The sequence below is a fragment of the Hyposmocoma kahamanoa genome, unplaced genomic scaffold, assembly GCF_003589595.1.
Source record: "Hyposmocoma kahamanoa isolate Upper Pololo Valley unplaced genomic scaffold, ASM358959v1 99879, whole genome shotgun sequence".
NCBI classification, from domain to species: Eukaryota; Metazoa; Arthropoda; class Insecta; order Lepidoptera; family Cosmopterigidae; genus Hyposmocoma; species Hyposmocoma kahamanoa.
This window is the reverse complement of record NW_020656077.1, coordinates 1,120,148-1,136,587: the sequence shown is the minus strand read 5'-3', so window position 1 is coordinate 1,136,587 and position 16,440 is coordinate 1,120,148. Positions and strand designations below refer to the sequence as shown.

General features: G+C 36.6%; 1 protein-coding gene across 1 annotated transcript; it reads right to left on the bottom strand.

Annotated features, from left to right (window-relative positions):
- Positions 1 to 2,182: 2,182 nt before the first annotated feature.
- On the bottom strand, positions 2,183 to 3,309 carry LOC113239475 (testis-specific gene A8 protein-like). Its single transcript, XM_026476506.1, has 3 exons — positions 3,155 to 3,309; positions 2,809 to 3,039; positions 2,183 to 2,349 (listed from the first exon to the last, which is right to left on the bottom strand). The coding sequence occupies exons 1-3, from the start codon at positions 3,200 to 3,202 to the stop codon at positions 2,281 to 2,283; spliced, it is 348 nt and encodes a 115-aa protein (XP_026332291.1). The 5' UTR covers positions 3,203 to 3,309; the 3' UTR covers positions 2,183 to 2,280.
- Between the last annotated feature and the right edge of the window lie 13,131 nt (positions 3,310 to 16,440).

Genomic DNA, 16,440 nt, shown 5'->3' with positions numbered 1-16,440 from the left:
GCACCTTTTTTTTTTTTTTTTTTATAGCATTATTCAGCACCTCGGGTAAATTTTTAAAAATTTTTTTGGTTTAAAACTAACATTCATTTTGGCTACTTCCCCTTTCACCTTTGCCCATATTAGTTCAATAGGGTTAAACTACTATATGGGCTGGGTTGAATGGCTGATGTAATTTAAAATACTAATAAGATACTGACATACACCAAACGTTTGTTGTATAAAGAACCTTTTATATAGTTTGTTTGCATTCTTTTAATTACCTAAAAGTACATAATAGTTTCATCATCCTTCAAGAACAATTACCGAAAGGTTGCAATCTGCTGTGATCCATGTGGAAGTCGTTTAACCGTTTTCGTATTGAGGTAGGTCGCTGCAAAAATAGGATGTGATCCTCATTTAGGATTCAGAGATGCTAATCTAATCCAATGTGACTGCATTACTCCAACTCAGTCCATGCGTCGCTTGCTGATGTGTCCCTCGCATGGACACCTGCACGAGGGAAGTTCGCAACTACGTCACAGATGGAGCAATCAAGGTAGCAATATTATAATAAATATTACTCAAAGAGACAAGACATGATAAGAAGAAGTATACTGCAATTATTTCAAGCAAAGATAACCCCTTACCGGGAAATTATGAATAGTGAGTTATTAGGCAATAATGAAAAGTTGGGAATGATTTCATCAGGAACGTTAGATCCCTTTTGTAACTTGTTAACTGCTCTATAAATTTGACGTAATATTGTTTACGTCTACGCAAATAATTTTCGAAAATAGTTCTTTTGAAAGGGTCTTCAAATTTTCCTTGACGCTTTGGAAACTTTTGTAAGATACAAATGAAAAAATTAAAAGTGACCGACATAGGTACTCCAACGTGGTGGTTACATTGCAGTCCACTCTGTAATGATTTTCGATATGCAGTATGGATGCTGCAATATTCATTCTGGAGAATAAAAGGATTTTCCCAGATAAAATCCTAAAATGTTTACAATTTCTGTGTGTAAGGCATATGTGTATATTGACTTGAAATGACGTATGTGTACACATTAAAGCAAATAACAATTACATACTTTGTGGACTTTGTGCCACAACCGCCAAAGGGTGATAATATAAGATAATAGCTGATTGAATGAACCGAAATTTTTGTATATGTTTGTGGCTGTTTCACAGGATAAAAGGCGGTAAGCGTCTTGAAGCTATTTCGTGGATATTTGCAGGTAACTTAACTACAGATGAGTGAATTCCACTAGGAGTGATAAAACTTTCTTAAACGTTTCAGTAATAAGTACTTTCACACTATTTTAACTAATGTAGACGATTCTTTTATTTGGAACTGTATACGTTTTTACAATAATATTCCGGAGACTATATTGAGCTTATCATTTCCTAAGTTTAAAACTTATATTAAAAGTTTTTTTAACTCAAAAGTCATATTACAAACTTGATATATGGAAAGACGACATGGCTCTAGATTCCACACAAATTTGATTCAAAATGTATTTATTCCTAACATTTAAGTTTGAAAAGAACAACCCTAAAAGTTTCTAGCTCGTTCTTCAGTGAAGTCAGCACAGTCAAAATTACGTTTTCAAGTGTAAATTTATTTTACCTGTGGAAATAATGTTTTTTGACTTTAACTTTAATACGATATAATTTTTATTCATAGATTTAGGCTGGGGGTGGTTTTTATAGTTTGCAATTTATTGCCAAATAGGCGTTACACTGGTTTACCGTTGCATCGATTATTTGTAAATTCTACAGTACTTGAATGATATCTAATTAGTTTATAATACGTGGCGGTAAAATCCTCCTAAACTTTACTGAACTGGGGTCTTACCATGAACTTTTATTATGATTCAGTTTAAGACCTAAAATGAATCGTTGTGAGACAGCACTACATGAAGTGTAGTATCACCATCCCGCTTTTTTGTCGTTACGAACCTATACTGAACTGTAATAAGAGTTCATGGTAAGGTCCCTGCGCACCTATGGATGAAGGATATTTGATATCGCCACCCCAATACCTATCTCAGTAGCTCCTCATTGTAGCAACAACAAAATATATACTACTACGTAAGTTAATTGAAGAACAATACTGTTATATTGTATTTTTAAATTGTATTTCTATAAAGGTTACATTTAATTTTTTTCATGTGCTTTAATTAATACTTAGTTATGAATGAGGGATAATCGTGGTTGTTGTCAAAGGTTTACATGAATTTTGAGATCATTCTTTTGTGAAATGAAGCACTGTCCTGGAATTGTGTTGTGTTGTTACAGATTACTGTTTGCCAGCCTCCGCGGCAGGAGTTGGCGACGACGCTGCATCAGCAGCGGGTTGAGCATCAGCCTACAATCAAACAAGAAAGGACTTTGTTAACAATAAATATCTAAAGTTAAATGTAACTTTATACTGTAATAATTATTATCACTTTAAAATTTCCGTTGGGACCAGTTCAACTAACCGATTGCATTACCTATTTTTATTTCTGTTTCTAAACATGAATGCACGGCTTCCCGTGAAACTGTTTGCCACTTCTTACTATAATATTTTCACAACGACAATATTACGAAGGTTTGGTGATAAAATGTATTAACTATTAATTAATAATTGCCATCAAGGTATCATAGATTGCTAATGAACCGGGCATAAATTGTTATGTGTATGGAATAGCTCAAACTACTTGTTATTTAACATGTAAGATTGTCAGCATGAACGACGTTATTACTAGATATCACTTTTTTCTTGCTATATTATACGCTCTATGTAATTGATGTTTATTGTTCATGTATTTACAAATGTACTCACGGCAGGGGCTGCAGGTGCTGCGGGTGCAGCGAGTGGTACGGGTGCGGCGTCAGCAGGTGCCGGAGCCGCCGCCGCAGGAGCTGACGCTGGTGCAGAGCCCGCCGCCGAAACGGGTGCTGCTGCAGAAGCAGCCGCCACTGGAGCAGCTGCCGGTGCGACTGGCGCTGCCGCTGCTGCCGCTGCGTCCTCTTTAGGCGCCGCGTCGTCGGGTGCAGGGGCAGCGTGACTCACCTACGAATCATTTGCAATTTAATCCAATGTTGTGATCTAATTTATTAACCAACTTCTAAAATAATTTCTTCATTTATTCACGGTTACTTAATGTTAATGACAATAGTGTCAGTACCTGGACTGCCACAAAGGCGAAAAGCGCGACGACGACGAGGACCTTCATGATTCGTGTGAGCACAGTGTCTTCAACAAACGAATTAACAATGAAACCTGAGGCCCGCACGGGTCTAATTTATAACCAAGTGGACGTAACCACCGCCAACGTGTACCAAAATAACGATTATGAGAAGGTCAATAAAGAGCCGTGTTTATAAAACATCGTACTACCACTCAGCGGAACAATTAAAATCGTTATCGTTTTATTAGCTTAGATTTTCCGAGCTTGCATATCAATAATTGCCGTGGAAAATGACGTCAATGAATAGGGCGAGCATACGCTCATAATTTTCACAAAATTTTAATCTTTATATCACCATATCATATACATATACCAATCCCATTTTACTGGAATAGAAGTAAGAAAATGGTTAAACCATTGATAGACGCGGTGTATATGTATGTATGTATAATAAATAAATCACACCTCTTGTCAAAGGAGTAGAGCCCATTTCCACATTTTAAATGCCTGGCTTTGTAAGACTACGCGGGCATTACGTTCGTTCCTTCCTCGAACCCGCAAGACGTGAAATGATCTTCCTCCTGTAGTATTTCCTTAGTGCTATGATATGGGGTTTTTTAAAAAGCGTGTGAACAAAGCTCGCAAAGGCTGGTAACTTGTAGGCGGCTCATCTGATGCTGCAGATGTCCGTGGGCGACGATGACCACCTCTCGCCAAGTGGCTCGTCTGCTCGTTTGCCTCCTACTTTACATTAAATAATACGGATAAAACCAAGTCGAAAACTGCGTAAGGCCCCTTGTTTACGAAAATCATTATAGAGTGTAGGTATTGAAACGCATTCATCCGAAAAACTCGTATATCTATTAAAAAAAACGGTTATTAAACTTGAAAATTGGGGCTGATAGGTTCGAAGTTCATCGACATATGGCACAAGTCAGTACCAACTGAGATTTGATAAAGAGTTACTACAAGTTTTGGTGAAAAGAAGTTGAACTTACTATTCTTAAGAATTGTACTCATTGATGTATTCCTTCGTATAAAATCCTAAAAAGTATTATAAAACTATACCACGGGGCGCGGGGTTATCGATGCAGTATGCGGTGTCAAGTCACAGACTAACATATATGTCTGGGTGAACTTTATCTGTTCTGGGGGGAAGTTCTTGGGATTTTTTTTGGTGAATACCATTGACTGTGATTACCTATCGATTTGCTAAAAAAACAAAATAGATTCAAAGTTAAAGTCAAATAATCATTTATTCCATAGGTAACATTTTTACACTTGAAAACGTATTTTTTTAAGCAACTGCTCGTTCACTACGCTGACTTCCCTGAGAAGAACAACCAAGAAACTCTAGGGATTGCTCTGTTCAAATAAACTTAAATGCTATAGAATACGATCATCTTTCAAAGCAAACGGCTGGTACTTGACAGTTAAATCTCAAAGGTGGCATCAGTATTTCTTACATAATTTTACGATTGTCCAATTTTGAAAACTGTTTCGTCGTGAAAGGCCCCTTAACTATAATTTAGCTGCAGATGTGATTATGTATGGACTTAAGTGTAGCTCATAATAGTCAGTAGGTACCTATTTGTTATGATATGGGTACCACGGAATATCAGCGTTAAGTGGAAGGAACTTCATTTAGCGGTACGTAACGCTTACCTTTAAGTAACTTTGAAACTGAACAGTTAAGCGTTGTGTTCAGTAGGAGACAGCAATTGACATCTGGTTCAATTATGTTTTCTCGACAAGATGTTTTCTTCTCCATGGCCTTTGCAGTCAGATATCGGAGTAGGTACAGCCTGTAATGTAGTTTGTGCACCGACCTAAAGGTGCCGTGTATAAATAAATCGTTTGCGTGGAACATACAAACTTAAAACTGCTGCCTCAGCAATGGACTTAATACCTTGAAGCCCGTTATGTGGGTGGCTGACTAGATGACAATTTTTTTGCCGAATTTGATGAGTGGCTTCAAAATTTTAATTTATTCTGATTTTTTTATGATTTCGAACTACAGCAAAAGATAGATGGATATATCGACTGTTTTCGGGCCTCAGTCCAAAATAAAATTTAAACTTGAGCAAGTTTTGTTGCAAGACGGAACGTCAAACCACAAAATACATTTATTGAACCATCATCGTACTATTTTCAGAAGATAATCGTTCTATACGTCACTGTCCCAAAATGGGCTTGCAGTACTTCTAAATTCTTATCGGCTATTGTTGTGTTTGCCGTATGCAACCAAATAATAATCTTTTACAATTAAAAAACCTTGCACTTTGTAATCAATATTTATATGAATAGACTACAAGACAATACAAATACAATACTGGCAAATATCCTTGTAGTAGAACCGCTTTGACTTTTCTTACGCGTTCAAGGGCGAAGGTAAGCAAATTGCTTGAGTATCTACATATTTAAGAATGATTGTATATTTTAAAGAAAGTTTAAAATTACATTTTCAATTTAAGAAAAACAACACAATCTGTGTCGTTATGTTGATGGGACGATGATGACGGATGTAATTTTTACAGCTAGACCTACAAATTTAATGTACACACGCCAGCACATCAAACTACACATTGACGTATCTTGTTCCGTTGCACTGGAGGCGATTTATGAACAAAAATGTGTAGTCTGATGTGCTGTTGTCCGTACGTATTATAAAAGAATATCTTGGGGATTTTTATTCCACAAATCCCCAGTGCTTAGCATGTACTACATTAGTGGGGATTTGTGGAATAAAATTCCAGAATCCCCACCAGTGGGGATTTTTTGCGGGGTTTGTGGAACATGCCTTTTGCATCCACTATTTTATATTATACAATGCGTTGTTTTAAAATTACCTAAACTATACCGTGGGAATATAAGTATGAAAATTCCTTACGATGTAAAGGTTGTGGCTACTCTACACTTTTTACCAATTTCACGTTTGATTCAATTACCTAGCTATAAATCATGAAAACCAATAAAGTAAACAATTTCATGCGTTGTATTTTACACGTGTACAACTCATCACATTTTACGATTTCAATTAGAATCTCGCGGTGACGTATTAGCCACTGAACCGTTTATTTTTATGACTGTTAGGATAATTAACTGAGTAAAGGCTGACAAGTTAAATTTGGACCCTTACTGTGTCGCAGAAATTTAAATACCTGATTTCCTATAGCGACACTTTGCAATTCCGTCAAATACCATCGCTATTGTTTCAGCTAAGACTATGGAAACTAAAGGATATGTTATGTTAACATATATAAATCAGAAGTTACATGTATATGATGCACTTCATTGTTGAAAACATAAACATGTTAATGTCTTTGTTTAACTATTGCGTGCCGTCTTAAGCCAAAAGAGATAGCTTTACACTGGTCTGTGTCAAACATGACAACCGAAAATACTTAACGTCATCTTAAATGCCAACCGTGTTGATTTCGCAGTACATGAGGTACATGATACGGTTGACAAATGGAAGTACCAGTGTTTTACCAAGTGTTTTATTGACTTATTCGCATGTATTGTAATAAAATGGACAACAATATTGACAGTGAGAACAATTAAGTATTAATAAAAATTCGTCGCTGCAGCCTTACGGGATGTGGCATTTGAAAAAGCGAAGATCGACGGAATGTAACATTGTACAGGCACGTGTTATTTTTCTGTCTGTAAATCACACAAAAGCCCAAATATCTCATGTATTTAGACATATTTAAGTATAGGAAATGAAACTATTTTTCCGGATTTAAATCGCGTATTAAACAAATATACGCGATTTAAATCCGGAAAAATAGTTTCATTTCCTATGTGTAACAATCGCGAAAACCTAAGAACTCGATACATATTTAAGTAGTTTATTCATAAATCTTGCCAAGTTTTGCTTTGGTTTCGTCAGATTGCCTGTTTGTTTGTATATTTTGACGATTGTTGTTAACGATTATTTTGAGATAGTGTTGTTCTTGGAAGCGTACATATTATCGATATTCAATTATTAAAATAATTTACTACGAGGTTTTTATTATTATTGTTTTTACTATTTCAAGTTTACCTACAAATCAAAAAAGAAAAAAGAATGTTTAGAAATCATACCGCCATATAGTAGTGCCGAATGTAAACATTGAATCAAAGACCATTTTCATTTATTCGCATCATTTTTAAGAGTCAAATTTTAACATAACTTTGAATGTAACTAGATTACATGATAATGCAATTTCATAATTAGGTGTATTGGTAAATATTTTTATATTTAATTTAGATAAAACAAGACTCATTTACTAGTCATTCTCAGTTCCTGAAAACAAAATTATCTACTCGTTTCCGATCTCTTTCCACTGACAACTCGTAACTACTAAATATTCTTATTTTATAAAGCCAGCAATACAATGATCATGACGGTCCAACGTTGCCTGGTGAAGGTCAATACCAATGTATATACAGCCTATTTGCCTTGTCTTGTCTTCCCATCGTTCGGTGTCACTCGCTTAGCTGACCGAGTGAAGGCGAGCGCTAACGTGTTCGGTTGACGTGGCTTGTCACAACTTGCAGTCGCTCGTGACTACTTGTCTCATGTCGTAGAAGTGTTGATTTTTCTGTACAAATCAAAGGCGCTCGGCCAATAGTAGTCAATTGACATTGTATAATCACACATTTGCATGCTATTTAATATATGCGAAACATGTTTATACTAACACTGTCTCTTGGTACCTGTTATACCATGTTTTGCATGCATGCATAAATACAAAAAAGCCATTTGTCTTATTTAAAAGCTCGTTGGTAAAGTTTCGAACCTGAAACACTTAGAGGACGGAAAAAATAAAAGAAAGGAGCTGCCCTAAATAAGGAATGAACGTGCATACCTAAACAAAAATTGAACGAACAAATGGCGGATTTCTTTAGTGTCGTACCTTAATCTATCGATCAGCCATTATCGATATGCAAACATTTAATTAAAGTAGATCAATATTCCATTTTCCATTCCATTCCATTTGGGAATATTTTAGGTTATGTTGTATAGGAATATCCGGGAATGTCACATGAAATTTTGAATTTGTTGTTTTGCGTTTACAAATACTCAAATATTACGAAAAGTGAATTTGCACAGAAAAAATGTAATTCGAGAGTACATAAAAAAAGAGAAAACTTTGAAATATAAATATGGAGATCTCCTATACATTTCCAACCTCAAGATTCATATTTTCATAGAGAAATTTTTTAACAGATTCCAAATAGTGTAAGCTTTTTGTATTTATGTATTGGTATAGAATTAATATCAGTGACTGATTTAAGTGAATTATTAATGCTTCCATTTAACTTTGGAAATAGATGAAAGTAGTAATATTATCAATAATAAAATTACTATCATACGCTTATTTGCTTAAAACATGGTATAACAGGAGATGTAAAAAGAGACAGTGTTAGTATAAACATGTTTCGCATATATTAAATAGTACTCAAATGTCTGATTATACAATGTAAATTGACTACTATTGGCCGAGCCCTTTGATTTGTGCAGAAAAATCGACACTTCTCCGAAGTGAGACGAGTAGTCACAAGCGACTGCGAGTTGTGACAACACACGTCAAACGAGCTCTATACACGTTAGCGCTCGCTTTCACTCGGTCAGCTAGGCGAGTGACACCGAACGATGGCAAGGCAAATAGGCTGTCCATGCGTTAGTATTGGCCTTCACTCGGCAACGTTGGACCAACATGGTCATTGTATTGCTGAATTTATAAAATAAGAATTTTTAGTAGTTAGAGTTGTCAGTGGGAAAAAATCGGAAACGAGTGGATAATTTTGTGTTCAATTTTGACTCTTCAGAATGAAGCGAATAAATGAAGATGGTCTTTGATTTAATGTTTATATTCGGCACTCCTATGATTTCCAACCATTGTTTTTTCTTTTTGATTTGTAGGTAAACTTGAAATATTAAAAATAATAATAATAATAATAATAATAAAATAAAAACCTCGTAATGAATTATTTTAATAACAGGATATTGATAATGGGTGAATATGAAATGCATTTTATTGTAAATTTTGGTGGCGCAATTTTTTTTTTTGATTTTCCAGTAATCAAGACTCGTTTGCAATAAAATGAAACATTTCATTTATATATACTTGACCGGGATATAACCATTTCCATTAATTTCAGAGATATAAGCAATTAAAAATTTTTCTCGCCACCAATTCTTAGAAACGCCACTAAAACGCTTATCGGTTGCACCAGAATTGAATATTGCCATTAAAGTTGGAATATATATAAAAACAAAGACTATTAAGTAAATTTAATTGTGATAACAATTTGTTTGCCCCTTTAAAACGACACACAGTTGGAATTTTCTTCCGCTTTTTCTTTTTAATACCATGTGACGGGACGAACGAGTCATGCGCCTGATGGTAAGCTACACGCCTGTCCATAACAGTGGCAGTGCTACTCAGAGCTTTAAAATAAGCAAAGATCTGAGGAGCACTGCCACTGTGCCCGTCACCCTGAGATGTAAGTTGGCAAGTCCCATGTGCCTGTAACTTCACCAGCACCCTTACCCTTCCAAACCTAATTATGCTAACATTACTGCTTGGCGACAGAAATAGGTAAGGTGGCAGTACTTCCCTGGATTTTAGGGAATGAGTTCATCGTTGCTTTAATTGACAGTTGAAGAACTATGATACACAACGCCATCTCTACGAATGTTTCCTAAAGATAAGTTGTAGAAACCCAAATGTTTACCATGACGACATACGGTAGGTATGTCCGGACATTGAGGCTTGATGAGGCATCATCATCATTCACAGCATGATTTCACCCACTGCTGGGTATAGGCCTCCCGAAGTTTGTGCCATCCATCACGGTCCCGTGCTAGCCGCATCCATTGACGCCCCGCGACGCGTACTATGTCGTCGACCCACCCTGCAACAGGGCGCCTGACGCATCTTTTGCCCATCTTCGGCCACCAATCAGTCGATGTCTTGCTCCACCTGTCATCACCTTGCCTAGCTAGGTGTGCCGCCCATTCCCATTTTAGTTCCATGATCCGAGTTCCAGCATCCTGGACTTTCGTCCATCGTCGGATCTCAACATTCGGAACTCGGTTTATAAGGCTGATGCCGAGCATAGCGCGCTCCATGGCCCTCTGTGCAACTCTCAACCTGTATACAGTCTCCTGCGTGAGCGTCCACGTCTCGTCACCATACGTCATGGTGGGCAGAACACATTGATTAAACAAGCGGCTCTTCAGACACTGTGGAACCTTACCTGATTTAAGGATGTCACCTAACTTGCTAAACGCAGCCCATCCCAGCTGGATTCTTTTTGAGATCTCTTTAGGCTGATGCTCTTTGCCAAAGGACACAACATGTCCGAGACAGACGTACTGATCTACTCTCTCCAGCCTCTCATTTTCCACCGTGACAGTGGTATTTGACGGACTGGAGAGATTCGCCATAATCTTCGTCTTGGACATATTTATCCTTAGGCCAACTCTCAAAGAAGCATCAAATAGTTGTTCCAGCATCCTTTGGAGATCGTCGAAACTTGCAAATAGCACGAGATCGTCCGTGAATCTTAGGTGAGACAAATGGTGTTACACCATTGATGTTAATGCCGCGGTTATCCCATTTAAGGGTTTTACGCCATCCTCAAGTCCTCGCCGGATTGGAACGATAAACCCGCCGCATGTCCTCATGGTAAACATTTGAGTTTCTACAATTTATCTTCAAAAAGCATTCCTGGAGATAGCGTAGTGTATCGTAGTTATTCAACTGCCAATGAAAACAACAATGAACTAAATTTTCGTGTTTGACGTTCTCAACAAAAAAAAAAGTAAAATAAAAAATTTAAAAGATCGTTAAGTACAAATAGATCAAAAAGCAATTAGGTAATCTTTCTAAGTTTATTGGGACAAATAAACCATAATACTTTAAAACAATTTTCGAAAGTGAAAGTTATATTCAAAAATATAACAATTTATTTGGTGGCGTTTTTAAGTTAAGGTGGTAACACAAACGCCACCAAAACCACCAAATTTGAGCCACGTAAGATGAAATCTCAAAAAATCAATTACGGGAAAAAAAAGTAAAAGCTTGAAAATCAAACCGAGACGATTAAATTGTGATAAAATAATGACAAAATTTGTCTGTTAATTTGGTTTCAGAATACGACCTTAGGATAAAACAAAAATTGAGCCCAAATGGAGCCAGGAAAGCTGAATATTTTTTGTCCCACGTGCCACCAAAGGGCATATAATTACTTTTTTGGCGGGAAATGGAACACAGTGCCCATGTTTTTCGCTGCCAGGTCCTAACATACGACTGAGGGTTGCGCGGGGCAAGAACGTAATGGTTTTTAGTTAAACTACTTATCAGTTGCAACCAGTTGAATATTTGACACCAAAACTACAATTTTCGCGTGGACAATGTTTGATCAAGTACCCAGTTTCCCACATACTGGTAATTGCAATACTTTTTAACGATTTTAGTTAGTGCTTCTAATAGTGAATAACATACATGGAATTTTATTTCTTAAAAGCGTACACATTTTACCAGAACGACTATTTTATACAATGAAACAGAAAGTGGACACACCAGCAAAATTGAAAATCGGGACATTAATATTTTTTATTAATTATTGTTGTACAATTAATTTTCTGAAATTCTTGCCCTAAACTCATTTTACGTCTAATTAAACTATAAAAAATAAATCATTAATATTTCTTCACTTTATACCTGGTTTCTCAGCCTGGACTCGCAAAATTTACGCATGAGATATTCACCCTAATCTGTACACTTCCAAGAACAACACTATCTCAAAATAATCGTTAACAACGATCATCAAAATATATAAACAAATAGGCAATCTGAAGAAACCAACGTAAAATTTGGCAAGATTTATAAATAAAATACATAAATATGTCTAATTAAATCAGATATTTCGGCTTTTGTGTGATTTATAGACAGAAAAATAACACGTGGCTGTATAATGTTACATTGGTTCCATTTTAGCTTTTTCTAATGCTACATCCCGTAATTCTGCAGCGACGAATTTTTATTAATACTTAATTGTTCTCACTGTCAATATTTTTGTCCATTTTATTACAATACATGCGAATAATTCAATAAAACACTTGGAAAAACATTTGTTTTGACATGTCATTTACTTCCCTTTTACAACCGTATCATTTACCTCATGTACTGCGAAACGGACACGGTTGGCATTTAAGATGACGTTGCGTATTTTCGATTTCCGTGTTCGACACAGACCAAAATGTAATGCTATCTCTTTTGGCTTAAAACGGTACGCAATAGTTAAAGACAATAACATGCTTATGTTTTGAACATCGAAATGCATCATATACATATAACGTCTGATTTATATATGTCAATATAACATGTCCTTTAGTTTTCATAGTCTAAGGGTACATGATACGGTTGTCAAAGGGAAGTGCATCAAATGTCAAAACAAATGTTTTTCCACGTGTTAGAATTGTAATAAAAAAAATATTGACACTGCAGTATTAAGGGGTGCGGTAGCAGAAAAAAGCGGAAATCAACCGAATGTTACATTACAGCGGCATGTGTTATTTTTCTGTCTATAAATCATACAATAGCCCAAATATCTCATGTAGTTGGACTCATTTAAGTAGTTTATTCATAAGTCTTGCCGAATTTTGCTTTGGTTACTTTAGATTGCCTGTTTGTTAGTATATTTTGATGATTGCTGACGATTATTTTGAGATAGTGTTGTTCTTGTAAGCAGACATATTATCGATATTCTGTTATTGAAACAATTCACTACGAGGTTTTTATTATTTCATTATTATTATAGTTTACCTATAAATGAAAAAAGAAAGAAATAATGGTTGGAAATTATATGACTGCCAAACAGAAACATTGGATCAAATACCATCTTCTCGTTTGTTTGCTCCATTTTGAAGAGTCAAATTTTAAGAGAAATTTGAATCTAGTTAAGATTACATGATTATGCAATTCCATCGTTACATTTATTGGTAAATAACTTTATATTTAATTTTGATTATAATGGCTCATTACTAGTCTTGTAATAATAGCCTAGGATTAATTATGCTTTCATCACAGTAATCTATGTGTATACAAATTTGCAAACATAAAAAACAGTTTCAACATTCAAGCCATACATTTGCATGTTGATATTGACTTATCTATGATTATGGTACAGCACTAAATCCGCCATGTGTGTTAGAATTGTGGTTTAAGTATGTACGTTTATTCCGTTAGGGCAGCTCCTTCCCTTTATTTTTTTCCATCCTCTAAGAATAAAGAACAGGATGTGGTTTTCACTTAGAGGATGGAAAAAGAGTTTTCAGGACATAAAGTTAAATCAGTTCTCAGGGCCTCAGAAGCCCGTGGTCGATTTCTTCCCACGGTGAGGCTAAGAGGAACCCACGGGGCCGGTCGATAGTGGTAGGCTAGAAGAAGAAGAGGGCGAAAAGGACGGTGTTCCGTGCGGGCTCATCTTGGTCTTGGTCCGGCCGAGCGGGACCGCGCGGATGCTGGGAGGAGGGTTGCGGAGGCAGAGATGTGACGTTGCCGCTCGTCTTGTCCTCCGCCAGTCTGGCGAGGCTGTACTGCTTAGGGTGATGCAGTGGCAGTGGGGTCGCGGGTTGAGACTCGCGTCGTTGCCGCTGGTCCTATCCTCCGCGGTCCAACATGGGCAGTTGGCCCGTGCGTTGAGCGCTCTAAGGGACTCGGATGTGAGTTAGATGTTGCGGCGGAGCCAGCCAATAGACCCGCCGCGGGGGCTGGGAGAGCAGCCACTGAACTTCACAGTTGAGTGGTTGCTGTCCTGGTCCCCCATGGCCCATGGGTAGCGGACTCGGGGGAGTTTGTTGCCCAGCATAGAGGGGCCTGGGATGGAAAGTTCGTCTGGTGATCAGCGAGCCTCACATTTGGAGTCTGGGGACCGATGTGTCTTCCTTCTCGCTGCTATGTGGGGCTGCGCAGGATGCGGCCAGCCGCTGATGGGGGCGCGGACGAGTGCAATAGCGTAACCGTACCTCCATCTGCAGTGAAGAGGAGGAACATTCAGGTGGTTTAATGTGGTCGGGCTGCTTCCTTCAGGGTTCAGCGCAGTCCCACATAGTCCCGGCTCTGCTCCCGCGGCGACGGGGAATCTGATAGCAGATGTCCCCGGGTCAACAAAAAAAAGAGTCTAATAAAAAAGCGTAGGTTCTAGAGACACGTAGAGATACGTCTTATGATATGAAATCATAGATAAAAAATGTTAAATCGCCACTAAAAAAATATTGAATATTTGATAGCAGATAAATACAATATATATTTACTCAAGTTTTGAATTTCTAATTTCCTTAAAATTATAATTAAATGAATTACAAGGTATTTACCTAAATGAGACTTCATTATTACACTATTAAGCTTTAATAGAAAATTATGAATGCTTCACGAAGTCAGTTTTGTAATTTTCCATAATTATGATTATGTTCTTACATGAAATTGTTTGTTATATTAATCTATGAAGCGGAGTTATGCACCGTCTATGCAATAACAGTATCTACATTCTGATGAGATTATTGTTGTATCTATTCATCAGCGGTATTTTATAATTAACCGTTAATATTTTTCTGTTATTTCTTTTGAAACAAATATTTACATGGCGTAAATGAAGTTCCTACGACGATATAAACAAAGCTATATCTAAAGTAGTAGATTGGTTCGCTGTTAATAACCTGCTTCATAATAAGCAAAAAAAAACAAATTGGGTGAAATTTACATATTTACCTAATGTTAAGCAGACGGACACAAACATTATGGTTAGAAACGAAAAATTGAACCTTGTAGATACAGTTGTATTTCTAGGTGTAACTTAAGATGCTAAATTGCATTGGGGTCCATAAGTAAGTCAGTTATCAAAACGCAGCTCTGCAATGTACGCGATTAAAAAATATGAACTTTCAGAAGTCGAAACAGCCAGATTGGTTGATTTCAGCTTTCAACATTTACGAAAATGTTAATAGTAATATTTTTATTAAAAATAGTAGCAGACATAAGATTAACACGAGAAATAAAAATATATAGTCTGATTCAATAACATACTGATGAAAATGAAGTCTGGGTAATTATCTATCAGAAAAATTCAGTGGAATTTTATATTTACCTACTTTTAAAACCCCAGCAACGATTAGCACAATCTCTAATGTCCACTCTACAAAAATACCACTCTACCGAATCGCGTTGGTACAAAGTGACGTTCCGTTCCGTTCCGTTTTTTGAGTCTCACTCAAATTGTGTGGGATCCACCGAGAGCACAGCTTTTTCACACCCAAATTATTGATTGTATTTAACTCATGCCTATGCCTAAAGATGCCCGAATCTCATGGTATGTCACATGTCTATCTGTTTTGATCATACGGCGCACAGCATCGATGTTTTTGTTGTTCACAGCAGTGGATGGGCGACCATTACGGAATTCGTCACAGATTCACACGACCGCGTTTGAATTCTGCAAATCAGCTATAAATAGTCGTCTTGCATGGTGCTTCATCGTCAAAAGCATATTGAAGCCGAGCGAAGCTCTGCTGACCTGTTAAATGACGCTTAAAGTCGTAGAAAATCATACTACGAAAATTTTCACGAGCTAAATCGATAAAAAAAGTATATTTTAGTTATAAGACAGAAATAGTTAATCCAAGAGCAAATTAATTTACTCCAAGTCACAAAGCCACTCTAGATTCATCAAAATATTTATTAGTTATTAGAAATGTCCGATTTTGACTTGAAAAAAAAAGAATGAAAAATTGAGAGGTACTTAATTATTTGACTGTAGATTTATGTTTTCTAATATCAAAAAGGGTAAATTTACAGGGTTCAGGACCCAATAGTATGTCTCACTGGTGTGAAAGCACACAGCTCAGCGCCAAATCTTAAAGTAGCAGAAATTGGACGGAATCTCTTAAATACTTGAGCACGAGCAGAAAGCACTAACAATTCAAAATATATGAGATGACTTATACTATTGAAGTCATCCATCCATCTAGCAGTGGCGTGATGGAACTAATTGCATGTTAAAGTTGTGCTTGTTACAAGTGTAGTTTGATTTCATAGAGAGTAGGTACCTATTGGTCGCGATGAGTACCAAATAGCTATTTTTGTAACTAATTTGTTTTACATAGACGAACTAAAATTTATCAAAGCATTCCCTTGAATTATTCTTGAATATCCTTGAATAATTTCACTTGAATTATTTATTGGTCCATGGCAATAGTGTAGCCGATTGCTAAAATCTGTTTAAGA